We start from the raw sequence: 19,247 nt of genomic DNA on the forward strand, positions 1-19,247 counted from the left end.
TAGTCGAGTCAAAAGCGCGTCCTGCACTCCTCTGTCGGGCCTGTGCGCAAACTGCATTGGATCCAGCTGATATTCAATCTCTTCCATAATCACATTTCTGATGATTTTTTCAGACTTTCATGACAACTCAGGTGAGGCAACAGGCCTGAAGTCATTCAAGACGTTTGGACGACTAGATTTAGGGACATGAACGACGACAGCTTCCTTCCAAAGCGAGGGCACATTTTGTATTTGAAAGGATTTATTGAAAATAAGCTGAAATTTAGGACTGAGCTCTTTAGCACAAGATTTAATTAGGCGGCACTAATGTTATCAGGGCCCTGGCTCTTGTTCACATTAACTGTATGAAAGGCCTTTTGGACATCGCTGAGTTCAGTGATGAAGTGTTGAGTATCTTTCAGTTTCTGTTTCAGTTCAGAAGAACTAAAACGAGCATCAAGCATATTCAAATCTCTGTCTGACTTAAAACCGTCTACAATGATCTGACTGCTGCTCTGGGGATTTTGAAACCCTGATATGGTTTTCATACAAGTCCAGGCAGACTCAAAACGTTTTGCAGCAAATTTTCTTTCAAGAAGGTTTTTGTAGATCTGTTTTGCTTTCAAGAGCTCGATTTTCAAGTCTTTGGTGACTGCCTGAAAGTCAGTAACAGCCCCCTCTTTAAAAGCCTGTCTCTTTTTCCTTAAACAGGATTTGATGCATTTGGTGACCCATGGCTTATTGTTAGGGTACACTTTAGCACGCTTAAGGGGTATAATCATGTCTTTACAAAAACTGCATATGAGCTAACATCCACCAAAGCATCAAGGCTGAATAAAAACTTCCCAATCTGTAAATTGAAAACATTCCTGCAAGGTAAGCACAGATTCTTCTGACCACATGATTGATTGATGATAACATAATTTTTTCACCCCCCAAAAATTCACGTTCAAAGCAACATATCAGCCCGATATCACACAGAACTGTCACATGACATCAAACACAAGCTGTCAGCTCTGCAGAGTGGGCAATCATAATGAAGCTGCAGACTCAAGCTGCTCTTCATATATTTGCCCACCAGATGTCACCAAAGAGGACTGTGATGAAAGCTTCGAGTAATGAACCGTTTTTCATTACAAGCTTGGCCAACTGACTACAATCTACAATAAACTAATATGGCTTTTCAATCCTCTCTTCAATCACTTGGTACCACCAGGAACCTTTAAATGGGCACTCAAGCTGCCTGGAGACTGTTTTGTCGTGCACATCAGAGAAACCACAGGTAAGACAATCTTATCCAAAAGGTCAGTGTAACAGTATTGTTTTCCACCAGCTTAACCAAACTTCCCACACTAACTGAAATTTCTTTTCCCAGGCAAACATTAAACAGCAGCAGCTGGAAAACTGGAAAACCTAAAGCCAAATAATCAATAAAACATAACAAACTTTTGTATGAGTGAGTATTGATAAACTGAGCAGAATTAAACCTCAGTGAAACCACATATAAGTTCTGGTAACTGGCACATATTTATGTTTAATATGTTGTTTTATATTTTGATCAGTTTCAGGTGTTTGTGCGACTGTGTTAACCATCAGTAAAACCACATATAAATCACACTTCTGTGTTTAACAATTACAACACTTGATGCTGTTTTTCTGATTCAGGATTGTGTGTGTGATGAGTTGGCCACACAGTTCTTATCTTTCTGCTTCAGACACACACAAAACTGCCGAGGTTGAAGCTTCAGTCTCTTTCTACCCCAGGTCTCACCACATTTCCAAAATGTAAACTCTGAGTCTCATAAGAAATGTGGTTCAAAAAGATGTGCTGATCTATGAATGCATCCTTACTGAAAGCTAAAGATGTCCAGCAGACAAAAACAGCAGCTGAATGAACAGTTATCATGAGCGAGTGTACAAACACTATCACAGGAAATAACAGAAATAAACTGTAGTTTCCATTTATACCTGTAGTATTTTTTCAGCTCCATGTCATCTTCCAATATGTCAAAATATGATTTCATTGTATCTTAAACAAATACAAACTTCTTTCTTCCCCCCAGAGAGCCAACAGTTTACTATCAGAACTGAGGCTGATCATTAACAGGGAGCAGCAGGTAACAAGGTCATCAGCAGTGGAGGAAAGTATGGAAGTAATACTCAGCTTCATATTTGAAGATACTCGAGTATCTTAGCTGCAGGTCTGGAACAATGGTTTTATTTCCTTTCCCATTAAACGTCTCACACAGCCCCTCATCTGTGACCCTTAGCAAACCCACTGGATATCTACCTGCACATGAAGGAGATCAGATCAGTTCCATCTAGACCAGCTGTAACAGGAAAATGCTGCTTACACTTTGATGCATCACTTTCAGTTTGTCATATAAGACAATATATCAGATTGAGGCATTATTTTCCTGCAGTGAGTAAATCTACTTTGTACTTTACTCTTTTCTTTTAGGTAAAGGCTCTAAACAGTACTTGTACACTGTGGAAATACCATAAGAACATCTCCTGAACTCTGAAAAATAACAAAACAAAGACTAAAAGGAGGTCATGGGTGCTGATGATGATGATGCTGATGATGATGAGGAGTAGCATGCATTTAAAAAGTGACTGATGTCCTAGAATACAACAGAACAGTGTCTCTACAAACTTATGAAAACATGACAGTCTTGCATTAGTTTGTATTCTTATGATTTCAAAAAACGAGGGAAAAATCTCCTTGAAATGCACAATTCCTTTTTGTTATTTCTTAGTGTGTGACGTATTTTATTGGCTTTATGATTGGTGCAAACAGTTTCCTGATTCATAATGGAAATAGATTTTAGACACAGGAGGAACACGCAGTGATCAGCAGGAGCAGCTTGGAGTCCAGTCTTCTTCACACTGAGGAGGGACATATATGCAGGAACAGTTGTCATAACTGTTACAACCACCAGATGGCGAAAGAGTCCCACTGCAACTTTAAGCCATGAAGGATGTGTCTTGATGTTTGCTTGTGATAAATCTGCTTTATGTGAGACTTTTTCAGAGAGTAACAGTAATATGTCTGATTATATGTCTTTAATCAGTAAAGTCTCGCTTTGCTAGAAATAAATAAATAAATAATTGTAAACATGCAGCTGTATGTTAGAAGTCAAAGGGTCCTTAAGTCTTCTGTAAATTGACGGGGATCAAATGAAGGACACAAGTATCTGTTCTTACTCTAATAAATGCTGCTTTAATATCCAACAGACTATTTTCCTTCCTCATCAGCAGTAAACAGCTCGACTGCGTCTGTGCATTTGTGTCCTCCATACTTGTTTCCACAGACATCTCAGGCTTGATGCCACGATGCAGTGTAGAAACCTGACAACCCTCTGACTCATGTTCAAATGTTCAAGGACATTTCTCAGCATCATGTATGACCCCTTTTTGACATTTGGACTTTCATTGATAATATTTGTGTTTCTGAGTCATTTTTGTGGAGACTTCTGTCCAACGTAGTGTCCAAATGAAGCCTGAAGCTTTTCTTCACCCTCTTGTCAGATGGTCAGCAACAAAACTCTGTTCCAACCAATGTCTGATAAGAGATGAGACACAGCAGCTGAGCAAATGATCATTTCATGCTGAAGACATCCTCAGACAGAATTAAATACATACATAAACACAGCCTGGTGCCAATAACACAGCTAATGACACTGCTGTATCACTGGCTTTACTGATTAAAGACCATATCTGAAGGAAATCTTTGAACACAACAGAAAGTGACCTTTTAAACCTGCGACACTGATGCTGCATTCAAGGACCATTAAAAACATTTTAAAGAACTTAAGAACATCAAGAAAATGTGACTTGTTTCTCTGTAATGAAGCTGTTTTAGTGAAGAAAGTTGAAAGGTCACAGAGCGACTGCTGAATCTTCTGCTCTAAACATGAACTCTGAACTTTGTGATGCTTCAGGAGGAAAACTGCTTCAGTTATTCTCTCAGATTAGTTTCATATTTTCTGCATCAGATTTGAGTGAGATCCTGGAATGAAGACAGAAGAAAAGACTTTGTTCAAAGTTTGATTTATAGTCAAACCTTCCAGTTTATTCACACAATAAAACATCAACACAATATATGAATTCATTCATTAAAATCACAGTTTTTCCTCATTTGTTTGATGATTTTGACAAAAACAAACACAAACACACACACATGGTCGGCCATACTCATAAAGAGAAATGTCGACATTTTTCAAGACAAATATTACAGAAACATTTAGAGGATAGAGAAGTTTACATTTTCATGTGGAGAAATATTTTAGTAAATCAAAAATGATGATGAGCAGTGATAGCCTCCATAAACAGTCACAGGAAAGATCTCCTTTAAAAACTCAGAAACATCAAGAGAACAACTAGAAGATGTGGAGGTACCACCCATAATGTTTGACTGACAGCTGATCTCTGTGCAGAAATGATGGAGAGAAAATAAAATGAAACTAAAACACAGATTTAAACCCAAAATATGAAAGACGTCAGTCTATTTGAGCTTAATCAACTCAGCTGTGTCTCCATAATTATAGTAAAGCCAAAGTCCAGCATAGAGCGGCTGAGTGAATGTGGTCTGGACTCTGTGGAGGAGAGTCATGGTTTCAGAGACACTGTAGAAGGACAAAATACCTGCTCTGTGATCCAGGTACACTCCTACTCTGGAGGAACGATGTTGTTGTCACAATCTAATGACCAAGATTTGTCATTACATCCAAATACACACTCATTCACACTCCCTGTTCTGCTGATATTCTTGTATGCGACTGCTACATCAACTCCTCCCCCTCTCCACTCCACCTCCCAGTAACAACGTCCAGTCAGACTCTCTCTACTCAGGACCGACCACGATCCAGTGAATCTGTCTGGATGATCAGAATAAGACTGTTGTTGATACACTACTGTTACTTTTCTGTTCCCCTCTGATAATAACAGCTGTTTGTACGCTGTGTTTGGATCCAGTGTGATTTCACATGAATATTTTAAGAATCCAGCTCTGGTCTTTGGCTCTGGTGGGTCTGACAGTAAAACATCCACTTCAGTGACTGTCAGTGAGATGTTTGTCCAGTCCTCTCTCAGAATGTCCTGTAGTTTATCTCTGACCTCTGACACAGCTGCTGTCACATCCTCAAAATACCTCAGAGGACGGATATTGATGCAGGATAAGTCTGTAGACTCGATGAGTGCTGACAGTGAGGGGTAGTTGTGTAGAAACTGGATGTGATCCTCTGTGTGTGAGAGCTGCTTCAGCTCAGCATCTTTCCTCTTCAGCTCAGTGATCTCCTGCTCCAGCTTCTCCTGAAGCTCTTTGACTCGACTCACTTCAGTTTCCTGCTGGGATCTGATCTGCTGCTTCACATCAGAGCTTCTTTTCTGGATGAGATGGATCAGCTCAGTGAAGATCTTCTCACTGTGCTCCACTGTTTGATCAGCAGACTGATTGATGGCCTCCACCTCCTGTTGAAGCAGCTTCACATCTTTCTCTCTGTCCTGGATTCTCTGCTGGATGTTTTGTCGACTCACCTCCAGCTCTCTCTGCCTCTCAGTCCTTTCTGCTGCAGCTGAGACTGTGTCGTGGCCTTTATGTTCATCCACAGGGCAGAGATAACAGATACTCTGCTGATCAGTACGGCAGAACATCTTCATCACCTCATCATGACGAGAGCAGATGTTCTCCTGGAGCTTCTTGGAGGGCTCCACCAGCTTGTGTTTCTTTAATTGAACCACATCATAATGTGGCTGAAGGTGTTTCTCACAGTAAGAGACCAAACACACTAGACAGGATTTCACAGCCTTTAGCTTCATGCCAGAGCACAGATCACAGGCCACATCTTCAGGTCCAGCATAGCAGTGATCAGCAGGAGCAGCTTGGAGTCCAGTCTTCTTCAGCTCCTCCACTAAATCTGCTAACATGGTGCTTTTCTCCAGGACAGGCCTTGCTGTGAAAGTCCTCCGGCACTGAGGGCAGCTGTAGATTTTCTTCTTTTCCTCTTCATCCCAGAAGCTTTTAATACAGTTCATGCAGTAGCTGTGTCCACAGGGAATAGTCACCGGATCCTTCAGTAGATCCAAACAGACTGAACAGCAGATTTTTGTTTGATCCATTTGATTCATGTGCTGTGCCGTTTCACCGTCTCTCAGTGACTGTCCGACAGTTTCACTTCCTCTGAACAGAAACAACCTCTGTGCTCTGAAGGGAAACAGATCTCTGCTCTTGTTCACCTCCTACAGGAAATGAGGCTCACCAGCAACTGCATTTACACCATGTTGTTTAGACCCATCCTGATACAGACACATCTGTGAAGGGAGGCGCTAAAGAAATATTCTTACAGAGCGACCAAGAGCCAATCACATGATGCAGGGTGTGGTATGTTTGGTTACAGCATGCAGTAACAAGTCTGACCCAGTTAAAGTTTAACAATTCATTTATTCATAGTGCAAATATATAGTAGACTCAGGAGTTTAACTCAGTTTTCTTGGCCTTTGTTTATCGTTCATTTAACACTAGGAGTCCCAGGCTTCTACCTTTCTACCTTTAAAACCCGCCACCAGCCAAATGGCTGGTAGGCTTTTAGCTAAGCTTTAGCTTCAGCCAAGTGGAAGCTAAATTGGCTAGTCATTCATATGTAAATTGGGTTGTTAGCTGGGAATTCTGGAGGGAGGGGAGTGGGGGTGTGTGGATGAGGGGGTGGGGGAGCTGCTAAAAGCTGTGAACTTCCTTTTGTGTTTCATCTTGATGCATTCTCAATCATCCAGGGAAATAAATCTCCAAAAGTCACCAACTTGGAGTGTTTCAGTTTGCCATCTTAGGGAGAAATCAACACACATGGGTGTAGGTCCTTTGTTGCTGAGATTTATTGATAAAAACAGTACAAAAAACCAACCATTTGTACACATATTTACAAATAAGAAGTTCAAGTTCAAAAGAACTGAATTTAATATTGGTTTCATGTCTTTACCGGATGAGCTAAACAAATTCTTCGCTCGCTTTGAGGCACAGACCTTCACCCCCGCACAGAGGACCCCCCCCAACGATCGGGTGGTGAGACTATCCCCAGACAGTGTGTGGACGTCCCTTTAAGAGAGAGCTTCACTGCTAAGCTCTCATCTGTGTGGGTGTCACGGTTCGCTTGAGGACTCACACGCAGGACTCAGAGGCACAGTCAGTATTTATTACAGTTCCACCAGGTGTATATACAAACAGTGCAGGGGATAGTGCTATATACAAAGCGGTGACAGGGAAAAGGCTCCGGGGAAATCCAGGTAGGGAAAAGACACTTGCTCCTCTCCAAACACTCACACAAAAAGGGAATCCGCTCGGGGAATGCAGAGTCGGGTCCAGGGGATCTATGTACAGAAGGAAACACACGTTAGAGGTTTTGCACAGGGAAGCAAAAGAGAACTTGCTCAGAGCCGGGCTGCACTGACGCCAGTCACACACAACGATCCAGCGATGAGTAGAAGCCACTCCCTGGCTTAAATGCTGGCTGCACTGATGAGGCCCAGGTGTTTCCTCTTCAGAGGGGCGTGGCCCGAGGGCGTGAACCCACCATGAGTTCCGCCCTGGCGAGAGAGCGAACACTACTAGTCAGCGGCCTGCTGATCCCCTGGCCGTGACAGTGGGGTTCAAATCCCTTATTCAGATTAAGATTTTATGTGACATTACATTGGCAAAAATTAAATTTACTTGAATAATGTGAGTATTGGAGTAAGTACTTGAGTAATTTTTGAATAACTTTAATTTTGTAATGTGCATATTTTATGAATAATGATGTTTCAATACTTTAATCTACTGAATAAGTAAGAATTAGACTTAATAATCTTTTTACTTTAAAAAGGGAAATTGTGTACAATCTTTTATTCTCCAGAATGCACATAATAAAAATGTTTTGGGGAATGTATATGCTTTTTAAAAACCAATTGCTTCTTACCTGATGCATGCTATAACTTTCAGCAAAACTGAACTAAAATTTGTTAACAAGCTTACCAAATAAGAAATGTTTTGTGAATTTTCTTTGCAGAGCGACTGGAAAGCCGGCTGTTATCAAAGCCCACATGCCCTAAAAAGGAGGGCGCGCTGGCCAGTAATGAGTTCATCACTAAGTTTAAGATAAGAGTTGATCAGAATAGAGGCGATGATGAAAGTCTGGAGCATCAGTTGGAGGCTGCCAACCTGTCTGATGAATCGTTCGAGGCCCAGACAGAAGTCAACGGACAAATATGATCATAGACATTTTAAAAACGCGAGTTGAGAGTTAAGGGGGAAAAATATTGTAATAAGTATATATTTGAATTGCACACTAAGCTATAAAGTGATGGCAGCGAGCACAGTGTTGCAGGATTTAATTAAAAACACATCTGACTAAGACCAACTGAAATTTAGAGTTGTGTATAATAAAGTTTATTCATGATTAATAAAACAAATCTGTAATATTTTTCTTTCTCTTTTGTCCATTTGAATCTCGCTACAGCTTAAATAAAAGAAAAGAATGTGTTTTGAATAAATTAAACTCTATTCTCTCTTTTTCTTTCTTTCTTTTTTTCTTGGTGGGTTTTCATTTGCAATCAAACGCAACATTATACAATTATATAGTATAGTAAGAAATATCCTTTAACTTAATTTAGTATTTGTTTTTTCATTTTTGTTTTTATTGTTTCCCCTTCAGTTTTGTGCTTATAACATGTTCTAATCTGACATATTATGCAGTAAATTATTTTTGCAATAACTTAACAGGCCATTGTGGGAGCCAACATTCACTTATCAAAGACATATTTGTATATTCTGTGGGCTGCTTTATGGTTGTGTCATTTAGAAACATAAGCCACAACAGACTTCCACCGGAGAGTACTTAAAAATGTATTTTTATGTAAAGATATTTTAATTAACTACTATATTAAGAGAGAATCTATTGTTACATGGATGAATTGTACAAACTGTAGAGAAATAAGTTTAAGCGTGCAGCTTTTTATTCATTTTTAACTGTATTAATGTTTTTATGTTGATACAGCCGCCTCATATCTGTTTCCTCAGTGTTTTTTAAACCATGTACTCCATCTATGAGTAAGAACATGAATAAATTCCTTTCCAAATTTGTAGTTCTTTTTTCCAACTGTTTTTAGTATATATGTAACATTTCTTTACACACAAATGCAGGTATTCTTTTGCACCAAGACGTTAAAGAAATGCTAAGAAAAAATGAAAATACTACATTGCAACCTGTGTGTGTGTGTGTGTGTGTGTATATATATCTGTATCTATATAGATATAGATATATATGTGTATTCGTACCCTTTTTCATCATCTAGTTTCCTGTGCCAGATCTTCTACTGATCCACTGAGGCAGACATGTAAAAAACATGAACTAAAGCATATTTCTGTATATAAACAGGACTTTAAATCTTTATCAACAGCTACTTTAGAGGAAATTCTTCAATAAACTGCAACCAAAGGCTCAACTCAGAGGACAAAATCCAACCTGTTATAAATAGTGTGACAGCAAACTTTCTCTTGTGTAAAGTTACAAATAGGAGTAATTATCCACAGGAGCTTTTATACATAATGAAGTTATAATTCATCCTGTAGAAATTGTACATTTAAGCTATATAGTTCCCGCTGTGATAACTCTGCTATGAATGCCTGTTATTAACTTTTATGCTTTTACAACCCACTATGAGCAAACACTCAGCAACAGTGTTGCAGTTCCTTCAAGAACTCCCTTCTTGAAGGAAAAAACCTCTGGTAGAACCAGGAAATCTGTCTAAACTAGTTGGGGGTTAGAGCAACAGATGCAAGTCTTCAGATCATTTGCAGTGTGACTGTCTTTGTGCACACTTTAACCTCATTCAGTTTTCTTATTTGTCAAAATGCACCATGGGTAAAAACAAAACAAAACAAAATAGTAATGAAGGAGAATCCTCAGCAAAGATGAATTAAACAAGTTTTATTTTGATCAAATTTTACTTTAAGTAAAACACATCTTTATTTGATGACTTTAATGTCATCAAATAAAGACAGTTTTGATGGAGCTCCTGACCCAGCCCAAGCTCTCTATGAAGACGAGGAAAAACTCCCCAGGGGGCCAGATCGATGGGAAGAAACCTCGGGAAAGCCCATTCAAAGAGAGATCCCCTTTCCTGGGATGGCTGGGGGGGTTACAGGAACTCCAAAAAAGCTAAACTTTTATTTATTTATTTTTTAATATTGACCCATTCTATCTACTCCTGTCCAACAGAAAAAAGGAAGGAAGTTACTACAACGTATCATACTTATATGATGAGGTGTGAATTGTGTGTTTGTGTGTGTTATCTTAGCCAGGGGTGAAGCTGGAGCTCCTCCAGTGTTGGGCGCTTCTCCGGGACTAAAGCTAAACATGCGTCCAAGAAATTCCGGCATTCTTGAAAGAAAGAAAAGATCAAAAAGATGAAGATGATAGTTCTAGTGATCCAAGGCATCAGTGAATCTGGAAGTGTGAAGTTTTCTTACCTGTGGACAGACGCTTTTTGATGCTCAGTTTCTTTGTGAGGAACCTCGCGGTACTAAAGTATCGTGCATGAAGCGCTTCATACAACACCACTCCCATTTGCCACACCGTGGTGGGTCCACACCTGTAGCAGCTCCTAATGTACCACTCGGGAGGGATGTGAAGAGGAGTGCCTAACAAACAGACACAATTGCAATTTCTTCTAAAACAAAAGACACAAATTGTTACATCTGTGAAAAGCAGGAGCAGAATATGTTACCATAGAAGATGCGATACAGAGATCGCTGCTTAACAAAGCAGCTCAGTCCAAAGTCAATGATGCGAACTCGAGGCACATCTGAGCCGGTCTCAATCAGAATGTTTGGTCCCTTGATGTCCCGATGAAAGATGTGTTTATCCTCAAGTTCCTTTACAGCATCAACTAGTTGCTTCAGAATGACCTGGAAAAGATGAAAAACACAATAATGAGTTAATGCTTTTCTGCCTTGATTGAATGCTGTACAGTCTAAGGCTCTCCCAGTCAACCTACCTTGGCCTTGTCCTCTGTTAAAGTTCTTCCATGTTCTGCTTTGTATTTTTGCAGGTCCACAGCGGGGACAGGTCTCTCCAGCACCAGGATCAGCTCTTTGCCAAGGTCGAACCACTCCAGCAAGGACACAGGTGCAGATATTCCCACTGACCCTTCTGCTTCACCTGCAAGTTTAACCATAATGGCCACTTCCACTGAGAGCTTCTTCCCGCTTTCATCCTGAAATATTACAACAAAGTGGATGATGAGGAACGCCGCATTCAATCCAGTAATGTAAAACTGATTCAAGTGTTGGACGCTTACCGCCACTTTGCAGTAGACTTTATTTTTGGGAATGTGTTTGATGGCAACCTAGAAGACACAGAGCATTGGTGAGCATTTCCTCAGTATGACATAATGAAAGGTGGAAACACAGCAGACGTCTCAGTTTACGATATTATCCATTATCTGCGTTACTGCCTGTCTTACTACCATCATCTGAACACTTACTGGAAAACGATCTTCTATCCGGTAGCCAGCAAACACTGCTCCGCAGCCTCCTTCTCCGAGCTGGTGCTCCTCCACATATCTGGCTTGGAATTCACCTGAACAGACAAAACAACAAATCTTGTTTTATTACAGCTGTGACACAAATTACTCTCCTCTGTAGCATAAATGTTCCTTTTGCCCTTCCCCTGAATATAAAACCCAAGCTGCTTGCTACTTACGTTTTTGGTCTGCCACTGATTTTTTGTCCTGGTCCACATTCCTTTTTTTTTTCTTGGGTGGCTCTCTGTTGTCTCCCGTGGCCTTTCTTTTGCCATTTTTTGCACACACCTGTTTGTTGTTCAAGTCTGGAGATGTGGAAAACACCAAAAGCACATCAGCTCACTGGATGATAGACACAAACACTAAACACTAATATCTTAAACCTAGCAACCACACTTAATCTACCCTCTTATTCAACTAATTAGCCTACCTTTACCAGAGTCCAACAAGGAGGATGCTTGCTCCTTGTCACCGCTCATATGGTCGAGAAGTTTAGCCTTCTTTGCTTTCTTTGTTGTGCCCTCTTCATCTTGCACAACCTTGCGCTTCACTCCTTTGACCACATCTGAGCTGGTGGAAGGACCAGCCTGCTCAGCGACCCTCCTCCTTTTTATTGGGGTCTTCTTTTCAGGACTGGCCTTTCTTTTAGCAGTCCTGCTCTTACAATCTATAAACGACAACAACACAGTGGTGAAAAAGAGTCCCCGACATCAGGACTGGAAGCAGTTTGGCAAAGAATTTGAAATTGCTTTTGCTTAAATTATCACAAGTTTATTCTTGGGATAAAAAAACTGACCAGTGCGAATTGATACTAGGTTTACTAAGTCTTAGATCTTGATGACACTTGTTGGTCTGTTTTTACTGTTGAGTCCAAGAATAAACTTATTACATTATTTTACCAAAAGACCGGTAACCTTTCTTTGATTAGACATCTTGTATTAAAGCTATTTTCAATCAAACATATGATTCAATTGCTCTAAAAGTGATTCACACAGTGTCAACGTTTCTAGGATTTGGATTTTACCAGGATTTGATTTTATTATTTTACTTACCTTGATCTCCTGAATCTTTCTTATCGGCTGGAGTGGTAATTTTCCTTGTTTCCCTTCTCATTGTAATTTCGGAGAACTTTTATACTCGAAAATGTAAACCGTAATGAGTTAATATTGAGTTAATACTCCTTCAAATGTGCGCCCTTCAAATGCTTGACTTTTCTAACTGAATTCTGTAAGTGAGCTTTATAAGTAAACTCTGGAAACTACGGCAACACAACATAGAATCTTGCCTTTCAGTGACTTCACTGACTGCCAGTAGTTCAAAGTAGTTTACAGAAAAACACTGGCAGACAAAGCCATAATATTTCATATAATTCAATCATTTCATATCAATTAAACAGTTTCTTTCATTATCTTTCATCGTTTGTATAAAGACCTCATGTATGGATGACAGTATGAAGATTTGTGGTTGACCACACACTAATAAACACAGTGTCAGCTACATTGTCATCTGATTTACAGTATTTATTATTGTACATTTAACTGTCATGGTAGTGAGTCTGTGACCCAGTGTTTTGTGTTTGTTCATTTATATTCATTGATTATTCTTATGTATGTTTATGGTTCTCTTTATTGTTTTCTTCTTGTGTTATATTCTTAGGCTTTAGGTTTCTGTTACTTTGCCTTGCCCCTGTGTCCCACGTGTCATGTCTAGTCACTCTTGTTTCCATGTTCCCCAATTTCTCCCCAGTCAGTCATGTCTCTGTGTCAACTCTGTGTCTTTGTAAAAGTCTCTTGTTTGCTGTTTTACTTTGATAGTCTTGTGTGCTATGTTAGTGTTTTCATGTCTCTGGAGGTTCTCAGTCATCTAGGTCATCGTAGTCTAAGGAGTTTGGAAAGAAAGCGTCTGGACTTGAAGTTGCTTGAAGATGTTTCACCTTCTCGGATGAAAAGAACTTCAACTTTGCTTGAACGTCTTCAAGCAACTTAAAGAAGTCCAGACGTTTTCTTTCTAAGCTCCTTAGACTATGTTAGTGTTTTCAGTTTTCCTTCCCCATGGTCTTGTTGTTTGTGATTTCTCGCAGCTGTGCTCTCATCCTGTGTCTTATTCCCTCAGTTATCCCTCACACACACCAACACGAGTCCATACTAGGTCTACTAAGTCTAGATACTGATGACACTTGTTGCTCTGTTTTCACTGCTCAGTCCAAGAATAAACCTGTCACATTATTTTACCAAAAGACAAAGTGCCCCAGTAACCTTTCTTTGATTAGACATGTTGCACTTACGTTAGTTTCAATCAAAACCAGGATTTAAATCCTCTAAAAATGAATCATTTTATACACAGAGCCTCAACCTTGTTAGAAATGTAGATTCTGTTATTTGGGGGATTTTTTTTTTTTTTTTTACTTACTTTGATCTCCTGGATCTTTCTTATCTGCCTCAGTCGTAACTTTTCTTGTTTCCTTTTTCATTTTAATTTTTTGAGAACTTTTAAAATAGAAAATGTCACCTTAATGAGTGAATAGTCCTTCAAATGTCTGGATGCTTGACTTTTCTAACTAAGCTGTATAAGTCAGTTCTGTAAGTGAGCTTTAAAAGTCAACTCCGGAGACTATGGCAACACAACATAAGAAGCTTGCCTTTTAGTGACATCACTGACTGCCAGTAAAAGTGCTCCAAGTAGTTTAAAGAAAAACACTCTGGCAGACAAAGCCATAATATTTCATATAATTCAGTAATTTCACATTAAACTTTCTTTCATTATCCTTTCATTATTTGTTTAAAGACTTGATGTGTGGATGCTACTATGAAGACTTCTAGTTGAGCAAACACTAATAAACACTGACTAGTTTATCTGAGATAAAATATAACTGACTGCAGCCTTTATTCCATGTGTTTTGTCTGTGAATGCCCCCATGTACACATGTAACCTCCACCCACTGCAACACCAATAATGTCCCGGGGCAAAGCGGGGTTTGGTGAACCAGGAGCTGTGCGCAGCCCGTGTCCACCAAAGCCTGGTGTATACCCCCTTGACACCTTATTAGGATGCTGTACCTCCATGACTGCCTGGCATGCTCTGCTCCTTCTGCCCTGGCAATCAGATGATCCTCAGCCAGGGTGGCTTGCTGGTCAATGGCAGGGAACCCCTCGGGTGGGCCACTTTGTCCAGCAAACCAATGACTGTAGAAAACATGGATGATCTAACAGTTCTCCAAAAGTACATAAAGTACTTACCTAAAAAGCAGTTAATGTCATGTTGCATTTATTTATTGTTATTACATTGTTTTACAGCAGCTAATTAAAAACCATCATCTTAACTACATGTTTTGTTTTTTTGTTCTTTGTTGTTGTTGTTGTTGTTTTGCAGTTGTCCTGTAGGTGATGGTGTAGCACAGAGACTGAACTAGTGGCTAGCTAACATAAGAAGGATGTACTTGAAATGTACTGTACTTGAAACTTGCATCTCATCTTTGCAGCGTTCACTTTGAAGAGAATGTCTTTACCAAGGACTCACAGGTTAAGTAACTTTACAATTGTCATATTACAATATATAATTTTAGAGCATGATTACAGCTCTGCCATCTTGATTGAAAATTAAATACATCTGGAATACGAACAGCTGATCGGATCGGCAAAGCGTGTTTCTGGAATATTATGTTTTTGTTACTGCAAGCGCTTTTTATGCAATTTTTGCAAAGCTATATGTGGAAGGAAACTGTGACCTAGGACAAGCTGATGGCATAAGATGTAAGTACAACTCCTCTGGATTCATATGCAAAAAAATTATTGCGCTAGCTTACGCGGTTCCCGGTTCTACAGGGATTTAAAAATAGTTACGCAAAACAGAGCGTGCCCGCTCCGACCGGCTTTAAAGAGTTAAACATGTAACAATCGAATTGCATCTTTCCATTGCCAGCCATCTCATTTTGTACAAATCCAGTCAACTCTTCCAAGTTTGTGTATTTTTTAAACCCTTACAAGAATTGAAATGTGTCCCAAATATCTGGATCCCATCAGAGGCAAGTTTCTTAAAGGAGAGGTAGTAGCTGCTCCACCATAGGACCAGTAGGACCTCCAGCACACAATGAACACTTAATTAACATTAACACATTTATTAAAACACAATTTTAAACAATAACCCTTTTCTTTTAGTGTGTTTCAATTTGTTCCTACCGCTCCATTGGAACAGTGTACTATCCAGTAACAGCATCCAGCTGGCAGAAGCATACACCTGCAGCAAGGAGAATCTACCAGGCAGGATAGCGCAGCGGAGTCATCAGATGAGGATGATCATGAAGTGGTTCATCCAGCAGGAACAGGATACCAAAAGGGGAGGGAAAAAACACAGAAAGCATAGTCATGACTAACTCAGTGTCACTAACAGCTCATCTAGCAGTCTTAACATCATAAAGGTACAGGCTGGTCCATATAAAAAATATTAACAGAAAAAATAAATGCTGTTAACCAAATTTTCTTAGGCAAAAGCACATAATCTTGATATTTGACCTTGTATCAGCCGCCATATTGGAAAGGTAGCCAGGTTTCCTTAGCTGCTAGCTTGCTAACAGTCTGCTATCCAGCCCGGTAATAACTTCATTCACATATTTTACAACATTTAGCTTTCTTCCTTAACAAAAACATCGCAGTTGTGGATTTGAATCTCGCTGCAGCATAATAAGACCCAGAACATTCAATTTGAACATGTGCTGCAAGCTAACTCCCCAGAGGAGTTCATGCAATGGCCAATGCCTGTCGGATTCGGCTCATGACTTCTCTGTCTAACAACACATTAAAACATCAGTTTCAAGTACAAATGTTTCATAAACTTATCTACAGCGGCTCATATTAAATGTACCCAAGTTTCCAGCTGGCAGTGGGCACAAGAACAACACTCCTCATCAGATCAAGGGAGGAAAAGAAAATTCTAGAGCTGAGCTGGGTGGCTGCTATGTAGGGTTGCCAACTCCCTGAAAAATAAATAAGAGACACCTCGTGGCCAGGGCCGGGCAACCCAGTTCACCCTTCCCAGTGTGGTGAATTTTGTAGCCCTTTTTTTGTGTGTGAAATTATTTTTTAACCATTTGACTTGAATTTGATTTAAGCAGATGCATATTCTTTGTGATATGACCATATGGGAAACAAATGATCATTTAGCCATTTATTTTTAGCTCAAAATGACAACATTAACACAGTAAAACAGGTCTCTTTCTTAAACAGAAGCCTGTCATGCTTAACTTTTGAGAATATAAGTAAATCTTTCTTTAAAAGAACTCTGTCCTGCTTAACTTAAAATTATATAAATTAATAGAAAACAATAGAACGAAAAATATTCTTGTAACAGTGCACATATAGTGCATTTAGTACAATTGGCTTCAGTTGAGGTATTATTTCAGCTTTTCTAATGCTAATCAGCTGCTCCTGTTTGTAAACCCACTTGTTCCCATGATTACACATCATAACTCATCATCATCATTAATCTATGTATTACTTTTATGTATTAGTCATCTATTTGTTGTAATCATCTATCCTTGCAGTTGTTTATTACACAAAATAAATTATATTATCACACTTCTGGCCACATAGCGCTGATATTCACTGCACATGCCCATATTAACCTTAACCAGAGGGTTTAAAAAAACAAACCAGTGTTTACATACCATATCTGCTTCTGCCGTGGCCTGGTGGACAAAAAATTGGTTAAGGGTTCCCCGAGCTTTCACGCCCCTAATGTTCTTCATGTGCCCACCACTAGAAGCATGCCTATGGAAAAAGTGCGCCGGCACACCACAGTGCAGTGCGCTTTATAGGTGTTATCGTGCATTTTCCCAGCCAGGTGTTTTCCTTTTCCCATTCCTCCCTGTACTTTTGCAGCCTTTTTTTTCTTTGTCTGAACAAACAAACATTGCTGCTCTAATGCTGGGCTTACACTGTGCGATTTTTGGCCCATTTTGAGTCGATTTTTGAGTCGTGCGACCGATTTGGTGATCGGCCCGATTTGGGCCTTCATCGTGCATCGTGTAGTATACGTGGGGTAACGAGAAGCGATTAACACCTCACGACCAGCTCCCGATATCAATCGCTCGGCTAACACTGCTCACGCGCAAACACGTAAACGTCGGTGAAAAAGATGGAGCAGCACGGCTGTGCAGCGTGTGAACTGGACACAAGCGATGGAGGCACAACTTGTAGAACTTTGGAAAGCTCATCCGAGCCTTTTCGATGTGGCATCACAAAATTATCACGACCACAACAACCGTGAATATAGTTGGATTTACATTGCTGCTCAATCACAGCTGCCTGATCATGTTTTTCATTAGCAATTTAGCAAAGTTGATGTTGGTGGTGTGTCTGTGTGAGTGAAAGACAGAGAGAGAGAGAGCGACAGATTTTCTGTTATAACCTTCATTTTATGGACGCACAGTGTGAGCGCTCAGGTCGCATCAGAGCATCGGGCGGTATAGTGTGAGACCTGCATCGTGACCTACCAACTTCTAACCCCTGCGCGTCAATCGTGCAGTTTGAGCAGGAGCTGAATAACGTGACTGAAAAAATCGCACAGTGTCTGCCCAGCTTTACTGCCCAGGTGTACTGTCGTCCGAGACTTGCACCGCAGTGTCGGCGTTTGTTTCCCTGTTGGCCATGCTTGTTGTTGTGGTCATCTGTTGTCTTCCGGTATTTTCTCCGTAAGCGACCTTTCCTCGACCAATGAGATGAGCGGTAATCTGAATTGTCATACTCGAATTGTCATAAGTGTGCTGTCAGCTCATTGGTCACAAAGCAGGAGAGGGGCGGGGAATTATGTTTTCAAACAAAGCGTTAATTCCATTAACATTTATAGACTACTTTTGATTCTCACTGTATTGCGGGACAAAGTGCGTCCCTTATTAGCTCAATACGGGACGTGTACTTTTGTTTCTAAATACGGGACGATTCCGTTTTTTAAGGGACGGTTGGCAACCCTATCTGCATCACAGGTGACTCCACTCATCCGTCCAACACCTTCTTCAGTTTGCTGCCATCAGGAAGGAGACTGAACAGCCTTCGGGCCAGAACCAGCAGACTGAGCGACAGCTTCATCCATCAGGCTGTCAGGATGCTGAATTCACTCCCTGCTCTCACACACGAACTCCAGACCTGCATTAACCTCTTTCCTCTGAACCCCCCACCCCCCAAACATATGAACTCTGACCCAACACTATTACTTTTTCACTGTCCGCCCCACCCCCACTTGCACACAAACTTGTCCACAATCACTATGATTGTGTTGGACACTGCTGTTTAAATAATTGTATAGTATTGTATTGTGTTGTACACAAAACTTTTATTTTATTTTTATCCTTTTATCTTTATATTGTTTTAGTGTACACTGGGGGCCATGGGAGGATTGCAATTTCAAATTCTTGTGTATGACTGTATGTATATGGTCCTTGACAATAAAGCTGACTTTGACTTTGATATAAATCACACTTCTGTGTTTAACAATTACAACACTTGATGCTGTTTTTCTGATTCAGGATTATGTGTGTGATGAGTTGGCCACACAGGTCTTATCTTTCTGCTTCAGACACACACAAAACTGCCGAGGTTGAAGCTTCAGTCTCTTTCTACCCCAGGTCTCACCACATTTCCAAAATGTAAACTCTGAGTCTCATAAGAAATGTGGTTCAAAAAGATGTGCTGATCTATGAATGCATCCTTACTGAAAGCTAAAGA

General features: G+C 40.1%; 1 protein-coding gene and 1 pseudogene across 10 annotated transcripts; both read right to left on the reverse strand.

The window, feature by feature from the left end:
* Positions 1-3,821: 3,821 nt before the first annotated feature.
* On the reverse strand, positions 3,822-6,154 carry LOC147307867 (tripartite motif-containing protein 16-like; annotated as a pseudogene).
* Positions 6,155-7,151: 997 nt separating this feature from the next.
* Positions 7,152-18,217, reverse strand: LOC147307868 (serine/threonine-protein kinase pim-2-like). Of its 10 annotated transcripts, XM_086273089.1 has the most exons (11): positions 18,020-18,217; positions 17,192-17,294; positions 15,708-15,781; positions 14,589-14,714; positions 11,963-12,199; positions 11,712-11,837; positions 11,494-11,588; positions 11,005-11,355; positions 10,735-10,915; positions 10,478-10,648; positions 7,152-10,388 (listed from the first exon to the last, which is right to left on the reverse strand). In XM_086273089.1, exons 4-11 carry the CDS (start codon positions 14,605-14,607, stop codon positions 10,297-10,299), a joined length of 1,272 nt encoding a protein of 423 aa, XP_086129215.1. In that variant the 5' UTR covers positions 14,608-14,714; positions 15,708-15,781; positions 17,192-17,294; positions 18,020-18,217; the 3' UTR covers positions 7,152-10,296. The 10 variants fall into 10 exon arrangements, 9 of the variants coding, with proteins under 9 accessions (XP_086129215.1, XP_086129218.1, XP_086129214.1 ...); XM_086273092.1 differs by lacking the exon at positions 17,192-17,294; XM_086273088.1 differs by having other exon boundaries at positions 17,192-18,217.
* Positions 18,218-19,247: the final 1,030 nt, after the last annotated feature.

Source organism: Aulonocara sp. 'chitande type north' Nkhata Bay, linkage group LG18 (genome assembly GCF_057382095.1).
Source record: "Aulonocara sp. 'chitande type north' Nkhata Bay isolate Kocher_YH1m ecotype deep benthic linkage group LG18, A_spYH_male_GT1.1, whole genome shotgun sequence".
Classification (NCBI taxonomy): domain Eukaryota; kingdom Metazoa; phylum Chordata; class Actinopteri; order Cichliformes; family Cichlidae; genus Aulonocara; species Aulonocara sp. 'chitande type north' Nkhata Bay.

Coding starts and splice junctions, on each gene's coding strand:
- LOC147307868 (XM_086273087.1), bottom strand. CDS start 12,645: ATGAGAAGGGAAACAAGGAAAATTACCACTCCAGCCGATAAGAAAGAT. Junction 12,200..12,584: donor GAAAGATTCAGGAGATCAAG/GTAAGTAAAATA, acceptor TGTCGTTTATAG/ATTGTAAGAGCAGGACTGCT. Junction 10,389..10,477: donor CAAAAAGCGTCTGTCCACAG/GTAAGAAAACTT, acceptor CTTTCTTTCAAG/AATGCCGGAATTTCTTGGAC.